The sequence below is a fragment of the Cervus elaphus genome, chromosome 23 (genome assembly GCF_910594005.1).
Source record: "Cervus elaphus chromosome 23, mCerEla1.1, whole genome shotgun sequence".
Classification (NCBI taxonomy): Eukaryota; Metazoa; Chordata; class Mammalia; order Artiodactyla; family Cervidae; genus Cervus; species Cervus elaphus.
This window is the reverse complement of record NC_057837.1, coordinates 3,762,488-3,783,444: the sequence shown is the minus strand read 5'-3', so window position 1 is coordinate 3,783,444 and position 20,957 is coordinate 3,762,488. Positions and strand designations below refer to the sequence as shown.

Sequence of the window (20,957 nt, the reverse complement as noted above, 5' to 3'; positions counted from 1 at the left end):
ATCAATGCAGGAAAAGCGGAGACCTTGTGTGAAAATAAAAGCAAGTCTCTGGTCAAGCTTGGAGAAAGTTGATGCATGCAGACTACGCAAGAAAAGGTGAGAGGGCATAGGAAGGGAGGAAACCACAGGCCAGATCACTGCAGGAAATGCAAATACATGTTTCATAGAAACAGATGGACATGTTCCCAAGTTCCAAGATGAAAATATGGGTCGAAGTTAAAAGCGGAAGCGGAGAAAGACTATCAGGGTGCCTTGAAGTTAGCTGGCAAGTTTAGATTAGATCTCATTTAACAAAAAGAATTACTTCTGATCGCTTAAGCAAGGAAATGACATGGTGAAAATGGTGTTAAGAAAACATTATCCTGGCACTTCTCTAGAGGCACTGGAATGGCAACACAAGAAAGGCATAGAGATCATGCTGAGATCAGTGCAGAAATATACACAGCAAGGATAATAAAGGCTGAATTATAAGAAAAGTAGAGAGAAGAAGCAAGTCCAGGACACTTTGTTGAGGATGGATGCATTACACAAGACGGTGAGGGAAGGACAAGGAGACAGCATAGGCTGGTAAGTCCAGGGACACTCAAAGCAAAAGCCAATTTAGAAGAAAATGGGATAAACTGAATTTTTAGTGTGCAGTTTTAGGGATCAATTTAGGCACAGACTTCATGCAGGCAGGTGGAAAGTTGAAACTGAAAAGAGGGTGAGAAGCCAGGATTGTATTTAAACACTTTTTAATCACCCCCCAAAAGATGCACTGACACATATGGGAAAGGATGGGGGAAATAAAGCCCAGAAAACTGGGTGTCTGGCCAGAGAGGCAGAGATAACACTTGGAAGGTTCATTTCAGATCCAACAAGAACTTGGTTTCATAGTCATCAACATGCAGAACAAATGCTCTCACTGGAAGGTGATGGTCCCTGAAAGCTGTAAGCCTGAGGCAGAATTTAATTGGGTGATAGCTGGTAAATGTCTATGAATTTTATTCCAAGTCCGTCGAGTACTCAGCACACATTTAGTCCCCACCAGGAGCACTGAGACAGAACAAGTTTCTGTGCAGTGTGGAAGGAGGAGCAGCCCACTGCGGCTGCTGTGTGTGTCCTCCTCCACCAGGCAGACTCACAGGGATCCTGTGTGTCTCTAAAACTTCAAGCTTGCCCAAAGAATAGGCAGAATTAAGACAGAACTGGAAGATGAAGAGTTTAAGTACTGGGAGAAGTACAGAGGTACTTCTTTCACCTTGAAAAGTTTCACAAAGACAAATGCCTTTGAAGAACATTCTCAAGAATAAAGGTTGCATGCTTTTCCTTCAGATTTATTTCTAGTAAAGAATGTAATCATTTGGGCTTCCCAGGTGGCACAGTAATAAAGAATTTGCCTGCAATGCAAGATGTGGGTTAGATCCCTGGGTAGGGAAGATCCTGTGGAGTAGGAAATGGCAACTCCAAATCACTCCAGTGTTCTTGCCTGGAAAATTACATGGACAGAGGAGCCTGGTAGACTACAGTCCATGGGGCCACAAAGAGTCAGATACGGCTGAGTGACTGAGCACACACACGTGTAACCATTTAATGGTCCAGTGGCTAAGATTCAGCTCTCATTGCAGGGGCCCAGGTTAGATCCCTGGTCAGGGAATTAGATCCCACACGATACAACTAAGATCTAGTGCAGCCAAATAAATAAATAAATACTGGCGGGGGGGGGGGGGGGGGGGGGGGGCGGGGAGTAACCATTGGAAAACTTCTGTGACTTATTTTGTTACAACACATCAGTTTTATTCTTTCTTAAAACTTAACAGTCATTAACTAGAACTCAAACAGTATGAAAATATTTGCATAAATCTTTTTTCAATACATAAAATCAGTGTAACTTTTTCTAAATTGAGTACTGATGACAAAGTACTGTACTCCCTTAAACTGAAAAACCTAGGACACAGGATTTATGTTACTCACTGAGGCAAACCAGCAAGACAAAAGCCCATTTGCTATTTGCTATTCATAAACTTTCTCTGAAAGTTCAAAGAGTTGCTCTTCACTTTTACTATAAAGAGAAAACTACTGTCAATTCTTGGACATATTTCTCTTTTGGCAGTTTTTCTTAGGAATGCAGAGATAAAGGTTAATTGAAATTTAGAGGGGAACATAAAACTATAATTGCTACAAAGGAGTGAAAAGAAAAACATTGATAGTAAAGATGCAAGGAGACTTTTTTAAACGTAAAAATCTCTCCTCTCTGTGCCAACATTAATAAAATCTTAAATCTGTTACTTTTAGAAAATAACTCAGCCTTCCTAAACCATAAGTCTAACACACCACACCCCTGCTCTCCCCGCCCCTGTCTGCCAAATAAAAAGTAGACAACTATCAACAAAAGTAAAAGCTTCGGGTCTCCTGGAGGGGATGGGAAGGAGGAGGAGGCGGTCATTACACACTCCCTGTGGAAGAAGACAAAGCCAGATCCACATTCCAGGGAAATCTGGCTGGTCGGAGTTTTTCCTTCAATACAGATTGGCCTGTCACTAAGCCAGGCTCTAATCTTCCCAGGCTGCTGATGCTAGGGAAGCCAGGAATCCCTTCTAATTAATCAAACCCTCCCAACAAAAATTTTCCCACCCACAATAAAGTGGGCTACAGGGAGGGGAAACAGCAGAGCAAGCTTTGTAGCCAAAGAATTTTAGACTTTGGTGTAATACCTAACTAATCCAAGAAAACAGATGCAGGAAGCAGAGGAAATGATCTACAAACAGAAACAGACAATGAAGTAGGAACCTTTCACAGTACTGCTCTGCTGGAACCAAAGCTGAAAACTTTAAATAAGATTGTAATTATAACTGCATGGGAATGAAACCTGATGACACTACATAAGTTTTTTTAAACACCTGTAGTGGAATGGATCCATAAACTTTTCAGAGGTAGATGCCATGAATATTGATTTGACACTTTCAACAGCAATTTATTATTTAAATTTATTTTAATAAACTCTGAATACATTATATGTCCATGTCTATTTTTTGCTTCCACTTGCAAAGGAAATGGTGTTGCCCTGACATTCCTAACTTACCCAGCCCTTGCAGCCAGTTTAACTCAAGGTATCTTCACTGAAAGCCTACTCTGACAAGATACAAGAAGCAGGACTACAGAAGGATGCACTGATTCAGATCCGAGTGGTCCAATTCAGGTGCTACCACTACCCATGTGTGAATACTGAGCTTCTAAAACCTGGCTGGCAGGAACTGAGATGTGCTTTGAGAGATATATTTACACACTTAAATCAGCTTATATAATACATAAATGTTTCAGACTCTACACCAATAAGGCTCTTGTTACAACTATTCAATTCTGCCATTATAGCATAAAATCAGCAAGGGTGCTTTTAAGGGAGGGTCCGTGTTTCAGTAAAACTTTATTTATAAAAACAGGCAGCTCCTCTGTGCCAGATGTAATTTGCTGACCCCTGGTTCTCTAACGAAATCATAATTATGGAACTTCTAAAATAATGGGGAGGCTGCAGAGCTAGAATTAGGATCACTGAAGAGCCCCAGGAAGACATGCGTCTGCTGCCACCACTATTCTCAGCTAAGAAAGCCTTCACTGCAGTTTAGGACACATCTTCCTGCCCTGAGCTACCAGAAGTCAAGAGATCCTGAAAGCTGGGGGTTCCAAGGACTTTTTCATCTCATACACTGCTGCCATTTCCTGGAATTCTAGCCTAGGTAGCAGTCATGAGAAAGATCAAGGCCAGGGTCACAAAAGTTTTTTTTGGGAAAAAAAAAAAAAAAAGCCCTCTTCCTCAAAGCAAGGTCAGAAGACCTTTCTTCATTTAAATAAGAATAATTGGTTTGCATGGATAATTAATACTATTTGGAGTAAGAATAAACACCTGAGGTGCAAGTGGCAAACTGGTGTTCATTTGGTTTTCTGTTACTTTGGAAATCATATTCTATCCAGGTATTTTTCAACCCTAAGTGTCAAAAGTAAATGCATCAATATGAAAATCTGCATAGGTTAATTCTTTTTAACTTACATTTATTCATTTGATTATCATAGCAATTTATATACACAGATTAAAATGAAATATAAAAAAGAGGCCTCTTCTGCCCCATCCTGCCTCCACCCCCATCCCAACTCTCACTCACTAGGGGCAACCACACTGAAAACTTTTAGACATTTCATCTGGTATTTACTAAATAGTTCTAGATATTTTGTTTATACTATAACCTCTTATTATTTCAAATGCAAACACTATCTGTGGAAAATGAAAACACAATGCTTACAACGCACCCTCTCACACATCTCCTTTGCCAGCCTTCCAAAATTTGGAGATGACAACAAAGGAAATGTCCAAAGCTGAGGAATGTAGCATACTATGCTTACTTTTCTATCTTGCATAGTCTTTTGCTTGCTTAGAATGAAGGGTTATGTCACTTTCCTTTTGTTTAGTTTCCCATATTTCTAGCACTAAATCATTTCCACACTCTCTGATGGCCTACAAAAACTCCTCTCGATACATCTAAATACATGTGGTATTTTATTGATTTCACTTTTGGTTGGGGATATTGTCCATGGAACCATCTGTCCTTTTCTAAACGTTACTTTCCAAGCATAAGACACAGCTGACCATCATGGGATTTGCTGAGACCCTCACCTGTTAAGATTCCCTATATCCTGGATCCCATCTCTTACTCTTTCTCTGTTCACCCCCTCATTTGGGAAAAACACATCCTTCGTAAACTAGAGTACACTAGGACTTTTCCTGTTAGTCTTTGCATGTCTGAAAACACTTCTGTTGAAGCTGACCATGTGATTTACAGCAGGGCTGAGGGAAGGGTTCAGGGTTGGAAGCCATCATCTTCAGAATATCAAAGCCCCTGCCCCACTGTCCCAAGCCAGCTGCTGAGGAGGCTTCTCAGAATCCGTCTTCGGCATGTGACCTGTTTTTCTTTCAGGATCTTCTCTGAATTCCCAGTGTTAGGAAATTATAGCACAATATGCATAAGTACTACTTGTTTTCATTGCCTTTTTAGGTGTCCACTCACAGAACTTTCAAACAGTAACTTTGTGCCATCATTTCTAGTAATTTTATTGTATTATTTCCTCATAATTTTCTTTGCCATCATTTTTTTTTTTGTTTTCCTTTCCAGAATGCCAATTTTTTCATTCTAAACTGTACCTTCCTCTAATTTTTAATGTTTTTGCACTATCCTCCGTTTTGTTGTTGTTGTTTTGGCCACATGGCATGTGGGATCTTAATTTCCTGACCAGGGGATCAAACCATGCTCCATTCAGTGGGAGCTCAGAGTTTTCACCACTGGACCACCAAAAAAGTCCTCATGATATATTCCTATTTTTTTATCTATTATCTACTTGTTGTTCTACTATACGTTCTATTTTTGGGGGAGATATTTCTTATCTATTGTCCTGTATGCTACTAGATATGTTTTTCTGTTATATTTTCAATTTACAAGTGCTCTTTCCTTTTTGGGGGACTTTTCCTTATTCATAACATGCTTTCTGCTAGAACTTGTTAAATGGTTATAACAGTCTCCTTCTTTGCTCAAAAGATACTAATTATAAAGTTTTTCAGAGTCTTTTCTTACTCACTAGAATCAGCCTGCCCCTCCAAGTTTGTTCATTTGATTTTTTTCCCTTTCTTTCTCAGTTCAGTTCAGTCGCTTAGTCATGTCCGACTCTCTGCGACCCCATGAACCGCAGCACGCCAGCCCTCCCTGTCCATCACCAACTCCCAGAGTTTATCCAAACTCATGTCCATTGAGTCGGTGATCCATCCAACCATCTCATCCTCTGCAGTCCCCTTCTCCTCCTGCCCCTACTCTTTCCCAGCACCAGGGTCTTTTCAAATGAGTCAGCTCTCCACATCAGGTGGCCAAAGTATTGGAGTTTCAGCTTCAGCACCAGTCCTTCCAATGAACACCCAATATTGATCTCCTTTCGGATGGACTGGTTGGATCTCCTTGCAGTCCAAGGCACTCTCAAGAGTCTTCTCCAACACCACAGTTCAAAACCATCAATTCTTCAGCATTCAGCTTTCTTCACAGTCCAACTCTCACATCCATACATGACTACTGGAAAAACCACAGCCTTGACTAGACAAACCTTTGTTGGCAAACTAATGTCTCTGCTTTTTAACATGCTGTCTAGGTTTGTCATAACTTTCCTTCTAAGGAGCAAGCGTCTTTTAATATCATGGTTGCAACCACCATCTGCAGTGATTTTGGAGCCCAAACAAATAAAGTCAGCCACTGTTTCCACTGTTCCCCCATCTATTTGCCATGAAGTGATGGGATCAGATGCCACGATCTTTGTTTTCTGAATGTTGAGCTTTAAGCCAACTTTTTCACTCTCCTCTTTCACTTTCATCAAGAGGCTCTTTAGTTCTTCTTCACTTTCTGCCATAAGGGTGGTGTCATCTCCATATCTGAGGTTACTGATATTTCTCCCAGCAATCTTGATTCCAGCTTGTGCTTCTTCCAGCCCAGCATTTCTCATAACGTACTCTGCATATAAGTTAAATAAGCAGGGTGACAATATACAGCCTTGACGTACTCCTTTCCCGATTTGGAACCAGTCTGTAGTTCCATGTCTGGTTCTAACTATTGCTTTCTTACCTGCATACAGGTTTCTCAAGAGGCAGGTTAGGTGGTCTGGTATTCCCATCCCTTTCAGAACTTTCCACAGTTTATTGTGATCCACACAGTCAAAGGCTTTGGCATAGTCAATAAAGCAGAAAGAGATTTTTTTTTTTTGGAACTCTCTTGCTTTTTTGATGGTTCAGCAGATGCTGGCAATTTTATTTCTGGTTCCTCTGCCTGTTCTAAAATCAGCTTGAACATCTGGAAGTTCACAGTTCATGTATTGCTGAAGCCTGGCTTGGAGAATTTTGAGCATTACTTTACTAGCATGTGAGATGAGTGCAATTGTGCAGTATTTTGAGCATTCTTTGGCATTACCTTTCTTTGGGATTGGAATGAAAACTGACCTTTTCCAGTCCTGTGGCCACTGCTGAGTTTTTCAAATTTGCTGACATACTGAGTACAATACTTTCACAGCATCATCTTTTAGGACTTGAAATAGCTCAACTGGAATTCCATCACCTCCACTAGCTTTGTTCGTAGTGATGCTTCCTAAGGCCCACCTGACTTCACATTCCAGGATGCCCGGCTCTAGGTGAGTGTAAGTGATCAAACCTTCATGAGTATCTGGGTCGTGAAGATCTTTTTTGTACAGTTTCTGTGTATTCTTGCCACCTGTTCTTAATATCTTCTGCTTCTGTTAGGTCCATACCAGTTCTGTCCTTTACTGAGCCCGTCTTTGCATGAAATGTTCCCTTGGTATCTCTAATTTTCTTGAAGAGATCTCTAGTCTTTCCCATTCTATTGTTTTCCTCTATTTCTTTGCACTGATCGCTGAGTAAGCCTTTCTTATCTCTCCTTGCTATTCTTTGGAATTCTGTTTCTCAAGTTATCCTTAAATCTATGGTGGTATCTTTTGTCCATTCATAATTAAGAACAGACAAGAAAATGCTGATTAAAAACTTTCCTTACATGGGTGGCAATGAATGACTACTGGTCTTCAGGAATCCAGTGGGGTCCCAGCTATTTGGTTGGAGAATACCAAATTCTAATATCAGACAAGTAGACTCTAGGGTAACTATGACTAGAAATAAAAAAGAGATATTTCATATTGATTAAAGATTCTATTCAACAGAAAAAACAATGACAAATTTGTATATATCTATTAATACAGCCCCAAGATAATGTTGTTGTTTAGTTGTTAAGTTGTGTCCAACTCTTTGTGGCCCCATGGACTATAGCCCACCAGGCTCCTGGTCCATGGGATTCTCCAGGCAAGAATACTGGAGTGGGTTGCCATTTCCTTCTCCAGGGATCTTCCTCACCCAGGGATCAAACCCATATCTCCTGCACTGGCAGGTGGATTCTTTACCACTGAGTCACCAGGGAAGCCCTCAAGATATACAAAGCAAATATCAACAAAAGGACAAATATACAAATCTAAAATCATAGTTGGAAATTTTAACACAGCACTTTCAACTGATTAAACAAGTAGACAAAATACAGTAAACACATAGCAAATTTATACAACACATTTAACAAACTTGACATGAGTCAGATACATAGTTTAATGTACATAACAACCATCAGATTATTCAAGTGTTTATAGAATATTAACCAAAATAGAGGGATTATGCAAAACATCCATAACTAAATGAGTTTTGAAAAATTTCCAAATACTTAGAAACTACACACCTGAATAACCCAATAATCAAATGAAACAATATGAAAATTAGAAAATATTTTGGTATGAATCAAAGCAAAATTTCTACTTGAACTGCATCTTTATTAAAGCAAAAGGATACAAATAAGTACGTGCTTGACAAACAGATGGAAGCAGGTGCTTAACAAATGGAAGTGAGAAATAGATTTAAGGGATTAGACCTGACAGACTGAGTCCCTGAAGGACTATGGACAGAGGTTCATGCCATTGTACAGGAGGCAGGGATGAAGACCATCCCCAAGAAAAAGAGATGCAAAAAGGCAAAACGGTTGTCTGAAGAGGCCTCACAAATAGTTGAGAAAAGAAGAGAAGCAAAAGGCAAAAGAGAAAAGGAAAGATATACCCATTTGAATGCAGAGTTCCAAAGAATAGCAAGGAGAGATAAGAAAGTCTTCCTCAGTGATCAATGCAAAGAAATAGAGGAAAACAACAGAATGGAAAAGACTAGAGATCTCTTCAAGAAAATTAAGAGATACCAAGGGAACATTTCATGCAAAGATGGGCACAATAAAGGACAGAACTGGTGTGGACCTAACAGAAGCAGAAGATATTAAGAACAGGTGGCAAGAATACACAGAAGAAATGTACAAAAAATATCTTCATGACCCACATGACCATGAAGGTGTGATCACTCACCTTGAGCCAGACATCCTGGAGTTTGAAGTCAAGTGAGCCTTAGGAACCATCATTAAGAACAAAGCTAGTGGAGGTGATGGAATTCCAGTTGAGCTATTTCAAATCCTAAAGACGATGCTGTGAAAGTACTGCACTCAATATGCCAGGAAATCTGTAAAACTCAGCAGTGGCCACAGGACTGGAAAAGGTCAGTTTTCATTCCAATCCCAAAGAAAGACAGTACCAAAGAATGTTCAAAATACTGCACAACTGCACTCATCTCACATGCTAGCAAAGCAATGCTCAAAATTCTCCAAGCCAGGCTTCAACAGTACATGTACCATGAACTTCCAAATGTGCAAGCTGGATTTAGAAAAGGCAGAGGAACCAGAGATAAAATTGCCAACATCAACTGAACCATCGAAAAAGCAAGAGACTTCCAGAAAAACATCTACTTCTGCTTTATTAGCTACGCCAAAGCCTTTGACTGTGTGGATCACAACCAACTGTGAAAAATTCTGAAAGAGATGGGAATACCAAACCACCTGACCTGCCCTCTGAGAAATCTGTATGCAGGTGAAGAAGCAACAGTTAAACTGGACAGGAACAACACATTGGTTCCAAATCAGCAAAGGAGTACGTCAAGGCTGTATATTGTCACCCTGCTTATTCAACTTCTATGTAGAGTACATCATGCAAAATGCCGGGCTGGATGAACCACAAGCTGGAGTCAAGATTGCTGGGAGAAATATCAGTAACCTCAGATATGCAGATGACACCACCCTTATGGCAGAAAGTGAAGAAGAACTAAAGAGCCTCTTGATGAAAGTGACAGAGGAGATTGCAAAAGTTGGCTTAAAATTCAACTTTCAAAACTGAAGATCATGGCATCCGATCCCATCACTTCATGGCAAATAGATGGGGAAACAGTGGAAACAGTGTCAGACTTTACTTTGGGGGGCTCCAAAATCACTGCAGATGGTGACTGCAACTATGAAATTAAAAGATGGTTGCTCCTTAGAAGAAAAGCTATGACCAACCTACACAGCATATTAAAAAGCAGAGACATTACTTTGCTGACAAAGGTCCATCTAGTCAAAGCTATGGTTTTTCCAATAGTCATGTATGGATGTGAGAGCTGGACTATAAAGAAAGCTGAGCGCCAACGAATTGATGCTTTTGAACTGTGGTGTTGGAGAAGACTCTTTAGAGTCCCTTGGATTGCAAGGAGATCCAACCAGTCCATCCTAAAGGAGATCAGTCCTGGGTGTTCATTGGAAGGACTGATGCTAAAGCTGAAACTCCAATACTTTGGCCACCTGATGCAGAGAACTAACTCACTGGAAAAGACCCTGATGCTGGGAAAGATTGAAGGTGGGAGGAGAAGGGGACAACAGAGGATGAGATGGTTGGATGGCATCACTGACTCGATGGACATGAGTTTGAGCAAGCTCTGGGAGTTGGTGATGGACAGGGAGGCCTGGCATGCTGCAGTTCATGGGTCACAAAGAGTTGGACACGACTGAACGACTGAACTGAAGTAGGTGCTTAGGAATTTGTAGCTTTAAGTGCATATATTAGAAAAAAAGAAAGGTTCAAAATCAATGGTTTAAACTTCCACCTTAAGAAGCTAGAAAAAGGACAAATTTACTCAAAGAATATAGAAGGAAGGAAGTAAGAAATAAATCAGTAAAACAGAAAACAAGTACCCTACAGGAGAAAAAAAAAAATCAAAGCCAAAAGTTGGTTCTCTGAAAAGACTAATAAAAATAAAAAATCCCTAACAGTATTAGTCGATATCCTTCCTTTGGAAAGGCAAATAAAAACCACAACGAGCTATAACCACACAAGCTATTGTAGCTATTATGAAAAAAGACAAATGCTGGTGAGAATGTGGAGAAAAGGGAGCCCTGGTACACGGCTGGTGGGGATGTAAACTGGTGATACAACTAGAGAAAATAGAGGTTCCTCAAAAATTTTCAAATAAAACTACCATATGATCCAGCAATCCCACTCCTGGGATTATAGCTGAAGGATATGAAATAGCTATGTTTTTTTTTTTTTTTTTTTTATCACTACTACATTTATTTTTAACTTTCTATTTCGTATTGGGGTATAGCCTACTAACAATGTTGACAAAATCATTATCTTGAAGAGATATTTGCACTCCTGTGTTCACTGCAGCATTATTCACAATAGTGAAGACATGGAAACAGCCTACATGTCCATTCACGCACGAATGAATAAAGAAAATGTATATGCATACAGTGGAATATTATTCAACCATAGAGAAGAAGAAAATTCTGCCATTTGCAACAACATAGACTCTGAGGACATTATGCTAAGTGCAGTAACTTAGAGAAAGACAAATACCGTATGATTTCACTTATATGTGGAATCTTTAAACTTTGAATTCACAGAAACAGGGTAGAGTGGTGGTTGCAAGAGGTTGAGGGGGTGGGGTAAATGAGGTGATATTGGTTTAAGGCTAGAAACTTTCAGTTATAAGATAAGCTTGCATGGAAAATCCCATGCAGAGAAGCCTGGCAGGCTACAGTACATGGGGTCACAATAGACTAGGACATGACTTAGTGACTAAAAAACAACAAAGTTCCAGGGATCTAATATACAACCTGGTGACTATAGTTAACAACACTGTACCATATATTTGAGAGTAAAGCTCTAATGTTGTCACCATAACAAGAAAACAGTAATTATGTGAAGGATATGTTTGCTAACCAAACATTATGGTAAATAAACATTTTGCAATTTATATGTTTCTCAAACCAACACACTGTACACCTTAAATTTAACAGGGTTATATGTCAATGATAATTCTCTCAAGCTGAAAAAAAAAATAATCATGCCTTTGAAAGGTTCAAGCCTGGTTGTCAGAGTACCTGGAAGCCAGGATAGCTGAGAGCTGGCATCCTAATGCCCAAAGCGGGTAGGAAAAGAAGAGAGAGGAGTCGGGAATAAGCTGATTCCGGTTAAATCAGGAGTCATGGAGAACTCCAACTTTCAGCTCTTCATACAAGCTTAAGACATAATACAAAGCCTGAAACAGAAATAGTATAGAAATAAATACTCGATTTGGAGATATCTCATATAATACACTCTGGTTCATGTGGATAAGTTTGTCGACAATTTCTTGGAATAAAAGCTATTCATGAGAGCTTTTCCTTCTTTCTCTTGATAAACTGTGGCCTTCATGAAAATGCAAAAACCTCTCTGCTCCCTGGCCAAGGGAAGCAGCATGGAAGCCTGCCCCCACCCAGGGTTCTGAGAAAGGGGAGGGGAAGGTAGAAGAGCGAGAATAAGAGTTGAAAAGGCTGAAAGCACAAGGCTCGTGCCACACTTGGTTGTGGCCTACAAAGTCAGACGGCCCACAGGTGGTGGAATCCCAAGCCCTGAAATGAACATAAACCTGGTCCAAAACCACCACAGCACCAATGGCTCCAGCAGAAGTAAACCTGAAACCACTCCACGGCTATGCAGGGCCGGGCTTGTAGGTCTTCCCACCATGTATTTCAAACAGTAAGTAACAGTGGAAACACGTCTATGTCTGTGAGTATGTTTGAGTTTTATAAATACACTCATTTGTATCTTTTTTTTTAAAGTTTCTAAAAATATTTTGCTGTTGCTGTTGTTCAGTCTCTAAGTTGTGACTCTCTGCGACCCTGTGGACTGCAGCCCGCCAGGCTCCTCTGTCCATGGGGTTTCCCAGGCAAGGATACTGGAGTGGGTAGCGATTTCCTCCCAACCCAGAGATCAAGCGGGCTGGTTCTTTACCACTAGCGCCACCTGGTGCAGCTGTGAGATTGAGCAATCTGGTAGCAGAACTCGTCACAGCATTGTGCCTGCTTTGGAAATCAACAGACCAACTCTGGCATAATCAGGTGCCTGGGCCCAAGCTTCGCACCTGATGAGGACTGTCTGCCCAAATGGATCACAGTCAGTTTGGGCGAAGCTTTGCAAGAGGCCCAGTCCTTTTCTGAGTAGAGAGCCTGCAAGGGTTCACTCTTGGATGAGTTAATATCACCCTCCAGCACATAAGAAACAATTATACAGGACTATCCAACAAGTTTTAAGAGTTCCAGAAGAATCACTGTCTTTCAGAGGTTCAGTCATGTCTGATTCTTTGCAAGGACTGCAGCACGCCAGGATTCCCTGTCCTTCACCATCTCCAGGAGTGTGCTCAAACTCATGTCCATTGAGTTGATGATGCCATCCAACCATCTCATCCTCTGTCTTCCCCTTCTCCTGCCTTCAATCTTTCCTAGCATCAGGGTGTTTTCTAATGAGTCACCTCTTCACATCAGTTGGCCAAAGTATTGGAGCTTCAGCTACAGCATCAGTCCTTCCAATGAATATTCACAGTTGATTTCCTTTAGGATTGACTGGTTTGATCTCCTTGCTGTCCAAGAGACTCTCCAGAGTCTTCTCCAACACCACAGTTCAAAATGATCAGTTCTTTTGCACTCAGCCTTCTTTATGGTCCAGCTCTCACATCCATACATGACTACTGGAAAAACCATAACTTTGACTAGACAAACCTTTATTGGGAAAGAAATGTCTCTGCTTTTTAATACCCTGTCTAGGTATGTCATAGCTTTTCTTCCAAGCAGCAAACATCTTTTAATCTCAAGGCTGCAGTCACCATTCACAGTGATTTTGGAGCCCAAGAAAATAAAGTCTGTCACTATTTGCATTGCTTCCCCCATCTATTTGACATGAAGTGATGGGACCGGATGCCATGATCTTGGTTTTTTGAGAATAAAAGAGAGAACAGAGACGAGCAGTACTAGGAGAGAAAAAAGCCAAAACTTCCCAAAACTGACGCAAGACTTGACTCTTCCAAACGAAGACGCACACTGCATCTTGAGCCAGATAAATAAAAATAAGTCTATATCTCATGATTTCACAGGGAAACTGTAGATTATCAAAGATAAAGATAAAATCTTAAAAGTAACCAGAGAACCAAGATAGCCTGATAAGCAAGGTAACAGAGAAAGGAATCACAAGTAGATTTCTGAGCTGACTGGTCTCCACCCGATGCACCCTCAGAGGCTCCCCTCCCTGTGAGCACAAGCTGCTTCTCACATCAAGAGCTGCATCTTCCCTGGAGCTGACCTCTGAGTGCTCTGACCAACTGAATGTGGAGGAAATGCATCTGAGACTTCTGAGCCCAGGTCTTCAAGGATCGGACGAATTACACTTCCTTCTTCCGGCAACTCTTGCCCTGGGACGCCATCCCTCAAAACTCAGCCACCAAGCTAGGAGATGCCCAAGCCATACTGCGCAGCCACCTGAATGAGAAATGAAGGGCCACACTAACAGCCCAGGTGAGATTCCAGCACAGCCAGCCATGAGAGTCGTCAGCTTCGACGCACCAGCTGCCCTGAGTCCCCAGATGACTGCAGCCCCAGTCAACATCAAACGGAAAAACCGACCTGGTTTTTATCTGGCGACCTCCAGAATCCTGAGAGTGAGTAAAACAGCTTGAGTTTCAAGTCACTATATTTTAAGGGGGCTTTTTAGTATCAACTGATAATTAAAACATTTCTCACTTGCAGTAAGAGATTTCAGAAGACAAGGGAAGATACCTTGAAAGTGCTGAGGAGAAACGATGTGCAACTTGAAATTCTAAACAAACTTTATTCTCTAGAGGAAAACCAAATACATTTCTAGACAGACAAATAGTGAAAATTCACCTTATAATCTCTCACAGAAAGAAACACTACATACAGAATATACAAATACTAGAAATAATTGTAAGTGATGAAATTTATAAACATGTTGTAAATCTAAATGAGCACTGACTTAATAAAAGTAAGACATGACTACAATATTATATAGTATCTGATCTGGTTAACAACCACTAGAATTCGTGTGATTTGATGCTTTGAATTTCTGTTTAATGAAACACTAGCATAGAGAACGTGCCCTAAAGAGTACACATATATGAAAGCATCCTTCATGCAGTGGTCCCTCTCGGGAGACTGAACCTGTAGTTGCTAGAAGGCAGGACCCCTGTCTGCACAACCGGGAGGGTCAATCATAGTCACTATTTATCAATTCTCCTCTCTTTCCCCTCTCAGGTGACTCTTCCCTCACAGGGAAAGGTCTCAGACCCAGTAATCAACAAATAAAGAAGAGATGTTTATGAGAGGAAAACAAAGGAGGGCAATGAGGCAGGAGGACTAGCTCCTGGGGTTCACTCAGGTGCAGCACTGGCTGCCTGCCTCTTTTCTTTTCCTGCTCTGTCATAATCAAAAATCATGTCATGGGCATGCAATGTGAATCATAATTTTTAACATTAAGGACCAAGTTAGCCCCAAAGGCATTTACAAAAGACTTTAATCAAGAAACTGCCATGACCATATGAATTATTCATTTTCTCATTTTCAATTTTCAATCACCGACTTCAAGTTTTCAGTGGTCTCCCAAATTTAAAAAGCAGAAGGAAAGTTCAGGGCTTCTATTTTCAGTTAATACAGGACCTGGTTATTTTAGAAAGTGATTAATCATTTTAAAGAAAGCTATTAAGCAATACTTACTTTAACAGCAAATTTCTTTGATGCCATGGTTTACTGGTTCCAGAATAATTACAGACCTTTAACAAAAGAAAAAAGAAAGTTATGAGTAGGTATATTAAAATTTCTTTCTATTTGGATATTATAATCAGAGAAAGGTTGGCTAAAGAATCAAATATAAATATGTATTTTTACAAGATGAATGCCCACTTATAACTGGTCTTAACAAAAATATTATATTGAATTAGCAATTTAAAATCTGCTCACAAAGAAAAGCAGAGGCCCAGATGTATTGTACCAAATGTTTAAAGAATTAATATCAGTCCTTCACAGACCCTTTATCAGAAGCATAAGAAAAATTCTCAAATCATCCTAAGAGGCTAGTTACATCCTGATACCAATACCAAGGGCCTTCCCAGGTGGCTCAGTGGTAAAGAATCCATCTGCCAATGCAGGAGATGTGGGTTCGATCCCTGGGTCGGGAAGATTCCCTGGAGGAAGGCACGGCAACCCACTCCAGTATCCTTGCCTGGAGAATCCCATGAACAGAGGAGTCCGTGGGGTTGCAAAGAGTCAGATACGACTGAAGCAACTTGGCATGCACACACACACCAATACCAAAAAGAAATATCAGAAGAAAGGAAAACTACATACCCATATTCAACAAAATACTACAAACCAAAGCCAGCAACATATAAAAAGGATTATATATCATGACCACAATACATATATCTCAGGAATATATGACTGGTCTAACATCTAAAGCCAATCTGTATAATATACTATCATCATCATGGTGCTCAGTCGTGTCCGACTCTGTGCCACCCTATGGACTATAGCCCACCAGGCTCTTCTGTCCATGGAATTTTCCAGGCAAGAACACTGGAGTGGGTTGCCATTTCCTACTCCAGGGGATCTCCCCAACCCAGGGATGGAACCCGCATCTTGCATTGCAGGTGGATCCTTTACCACTGTGCCACCCAGGAACCCCAAATGGTTACATTCTTTACTAGATATAAATCTGAAGGAAGAGCATGCAACCTCTACTATATTAATAGAATAAAAGAAAAAGCACACCATTATCTCAAATTTAGAAATAAATAACAAAACCCAACAGTTTTTAGTCAAAAAAATCCACATACTAGGAATATAGAAGGAAGTATTATCAACCTGGTGAAGAACATCTATAAAAAACTCACACCTAGGGAATTCCCTCAAGGCCCAGTAGTTAGACCTCTCTGCTTTCACTGCCGAGGGCTGGGATTCAGTCACTGGACAAGGAGCTCTGATCCTGCAAGCCATGGAGTGAATCCAAAAGAGAAAAAAAGAAAATCCATTACTAAAAACCCACGATTAAAATCATACTAAATCACGAACAACTAAATGCTTTCTCCTCCTTGAGGAGGAGTGATGTCTGCTCTTGCTACTTTCACACAACATTGTATCAGAGGTACTAGCCAGGGAAATTAGGCAAGAAAAATAAATAAAAGGCATCCAGACTGGGAAGGAAGAGATAAAACTACCTCTGTTCAGGAATAACATGTTCTTATATGTAGAAAATCCTAAAGAATTTTAAAAAAAAAAAACTACTAGAATTACAAAGCATATGAACTAAGGTTATAAGATGTAAATATATTAAACAGTTAACTACATTTCTATATTCTGGCAATGAATAATCCTGAAAGGAAATTAAGAAAAGAAGTATGTTGAAAATAATGTCAGACAGAACACTTAACAAAAAATTTAACAAAGAACCCAGTAAAATTTATACAACAAAACCCATAAAATAGTATTGAAGGAAATTTAAAACTTAAGTAAATGGACAGATATCCTATATTCATAAATTGGAACATTTAATAATTTTGTTAACATGATAATACATCCCAAATCAATCTACAACATAATTTCCATCAAAATCTCAGCTGACCTTATAGAAACTGACAATCTCATCCTAAAATTCGTATAAAAACATAAGACCTCTGTAGTCAGCAAAATAATCTTTAAAAAGAACAAAATTGAAGAATTTCTACTTCCCCCTTTGAAAACTTACTACAAAGCAATCAAAATAGTGTGGTACTGTACTAGCATAAAAGTCATATAAATCAATGGAATAAAACTGAAAGTTCAAAAACAGATCCTTACATTTATCTTCAGTTGATTTTTAACCTATGTACCATGACAATTTAATGGGGAAACAGTCCTTACTACAAATGGGTCTGTGACAACTGAGTATCCACATGCAAAAGAACAAGGTTGGACCCCTATGTTCCACTATATAAAAAATGAACTCTAAATGGATCAAAGACCTAAACGTAAGAGTTAAAACTATAAACTTTTAGAAGAAAACACAGGCATAAGTTTTATGACCTTACACATGTGCATGCTCAGTCACGTCCAACTCTTTGTGACTTTATGGACTATAGCCTGCCAGGCCCCTCTGTCCATGGAATTAAATAGGCAAGAATACTGGAGTGAGCTGCCATTTCCTCCTGCTGGGGCTTTCCCAACCCAGGATTAAACCCCTGTCTCCTGCATCTCCTGCACTGCCAGGCAGGTTCTTTACCACCACATCACTGATCTTGTGTAACACAATAATTTTTTAGATACATACCAAAGGCACAAGTCGTGGAAGAAAAAAAACCGTTAAATCAGATTTCATGAAAATTTAAAACCTGAGTGCTTTAAAGGACACTATCAAGAACTTGAAAAGACAACTCACAGAATGGGAGAGAATATCTGCAAGTCACATTTCAAGTAAGGGACTCCTGTCCAGAACACATGAAGAACACTTAGAACAACAATAAAAAAGTGAATAACCCAATTTTAAAATGGATCAAATATCTGAACAGACATTTCTCCAAAGGAGATATACAAATGGCCTTATGAGCACAAATAATAAGCTCAAAATTACTAGTTATTGAGTAAAAAATCAAAACCACAATAATACACCACTTTTCACCCACTTTTCACCCACTAACATGGCTAAAACACAAAAAACAAAGACAGGGATTTTTGTTGACAAAGACAGGGATTGATTAGAACTCTCATAAATAGTTGGTGAGAAATGTAAGATGTTAGAGACTCTTTGGAAAATAATTTGGCAATTCTTCAAAAAGGTAACCATGGAACTGTCATATGATTCAGCACTTCCACTTCTACATATGTACCTAGGAAAATAAAAACATATGTTCACACAAACATTTATACAGGAATGTTCATAGCAGCATTATTCATAATAACCAAAAAAGTGGAAAGAACCCAAATGCCCATCAAATGATGAATGGATAAACATAATACAGTAATTGAGATCTTTCTTGTTTTTTCTGAGGTAAGCTTATATTGCTATATGCTTAACAAAATATGATATATACATACAATGGAATATTATTTGGCAATAAAAAGGAATTGAATTCTTATACCTTTTACTGAGCACAGCCAGGCAACTGCTCTTTTTACCCTGCAGAAGCCTAGAGAATTATTTTCTGGAGAAAGTAAGACAGAGGATCTCTGGTCTGGAAAATACCAGGTGCAGCATATGGTGGGGAGTATCCTACTGAAAAAAAAGAGAAATTCATGGGCAGTTCATATGCCCCTTGTGACAGCTAACTGTCAACTTGTTTGGGCTAAGGGATGCCCAGATAACTAACAGACATTATGTCAGACATTATGTCTGTAAGGGGGCTTCTAGAAGAGATTAGCATTTGAATTTATGAACTGAGTAAAGCAGATGACCCTCTCCCATGTGGGTGGGCATCATTCAGTCCACTGAGGGTCAGAATAGAACAAAAAGGTAGAGGAAGAGTGAATTCAAGATCTGTCTGATTTGGGACATTCATCTTCTCCTGACCTTGGACATTAGCACTCTTGGTTCTTGAGCCTCTGGACTTGGACTGAATCACACCACTAGTTTTTCTGGGTCCCCAGCTTACAAACAGTGTATCTTAGGACTCCTCAGCCTCCAGAATTCCATGAGCCAACTCCTTTAATAAACACATGTATATATACACACGTGTGTGTGGATTTATATCTTCTATTGGTTCTGGAGAAGCTTGACTGACACACTCCTCTATCATGCCTTAGTCTCCAAATAGAAGACTGAAACCTCCTCTTTCAGGGAACTGGATCTAAAAGTACTGACATCAGGGGTTCCCCAAGCAAACAGTCAAGACAGATGGTTCTAAAGTGAAGGTCACACCCACAAACTCCACATCTGTGTGCAAAACTAACTTCCATCTCCTAGTGTCCCACTCCCAAACACACACACATAAACAACGACAAATCATCTACCATGTAAGGAAAAACTCTATTATGAAAGAAAAACAGAAAAAAAACTACTTGGCTGAAACCCAGACTATGCAAGGAGAAAGAAACTTTCACTGATATCAGTAGGATAGAAGATATTACACATCAATTAATTTTTTTTAAAGGAGCTTCTGAGAAAGATGAATATCATATTCTAATGCATATAAACGGAATCTAGAAAAATGGTACTGAAGAATTTACTTACAGGGCAGCAATGGAGAAACAGACATAAAGAACAGACTTATGGACATGGGGAGAGGGGAGAAGAGGGTGAGATGTATGGAGAGAGTAACATCGAAACTTACAGTACCATGTGTAAAATAGACAGCCAACGGGAATTCGCTGTAGGCTCAGGAAACTCAAACAGGGGCTCTGTATCAACCTAAGGGGTGGGATGGGGAGGGGGATGGGAGGGAGGGTCAAGAGGGAGGGGATAGATGGATACCTATGCCTGATTCATGCTGAGGTTTGACAGAAAACAACACAATTCTGTGGAGCAATTATCTTTCAATAAAAAAATAAATTAAAAGCATAAAAAAATAAATAAAAGGGGCTCCTGGAAAACTACTAAAACTATGATAAATGAAATTTAAAAACTTAACAGAAGGTCCAAAGGATCAAGTTGACTAAGTCATCCAGGAACTTCAGAAATAATAAAGATGAAAAATAAGAGAGAATAAATGAAAAACTAAAGGACCAGTACAGAAGTACCAACATGTAAAAATTAGGATTGAAACAGACACATATCAAGGCATATATCACAGGAAAATTTCAGACATTGTTGAGAAAAGGATTTTAAAGTATGTGTACAGGAGGGCGAGTTGAGGGAGTGGGTGAGTTGGGAGGAGGGGGATGGGAAGAGAATATTTGGCTCCAAACTACCCAAAGCAACTCTGGAAGCTAAAAGGTAATGGAAAACTATCCCCCAAAATCTGAAGAAAATTGTTTTCAAACTCCACCTACATTTTAACACAAAGGGGTGAGGGTGAAAACATATTTAGATGTGCAAGGTCTTAAAAAATGTATATTCTGTGCATCCTTTCTCAGTGAGCTACTAAAGATGTGCTTCACCAAAATGAGGAAATTGACCCCGAAAAAGGGAAGACACAGGAAAAAGGAAGGCTGAGATAGGCAAAAGGCAGAGGAAATCCCTGGATCTGATGAAAGCAGATCCCTGCCTGGGACTCGTGG

At 39.8% G+C, this 20,957-nt stretch overlaps 1 protein-coding gene across 1 annotated transcript in view; it reads right to left on the bottom strand.

Annotated features, from left to right (window-relative positions):
• The window catches only part of LOC122682202 (SLX4 interacting protein), a 206,562-nt gene that overhangs the window by 170,284 nt on the left and 15,321 nt on the right, over positions 1-20,957 (bottom strand). Inside the window, 2 exon segments of the mRNA XM_043885050.1 lie at positions 15,489-15,544; positions 16,664-16,755. Coding sequence (XP_043740985.1) covers positions 15,489-15,515 — 27 coding nt within the window. The 5' untranslated portion in view covers positions 15,516-15,544; positions 16,664-16,755.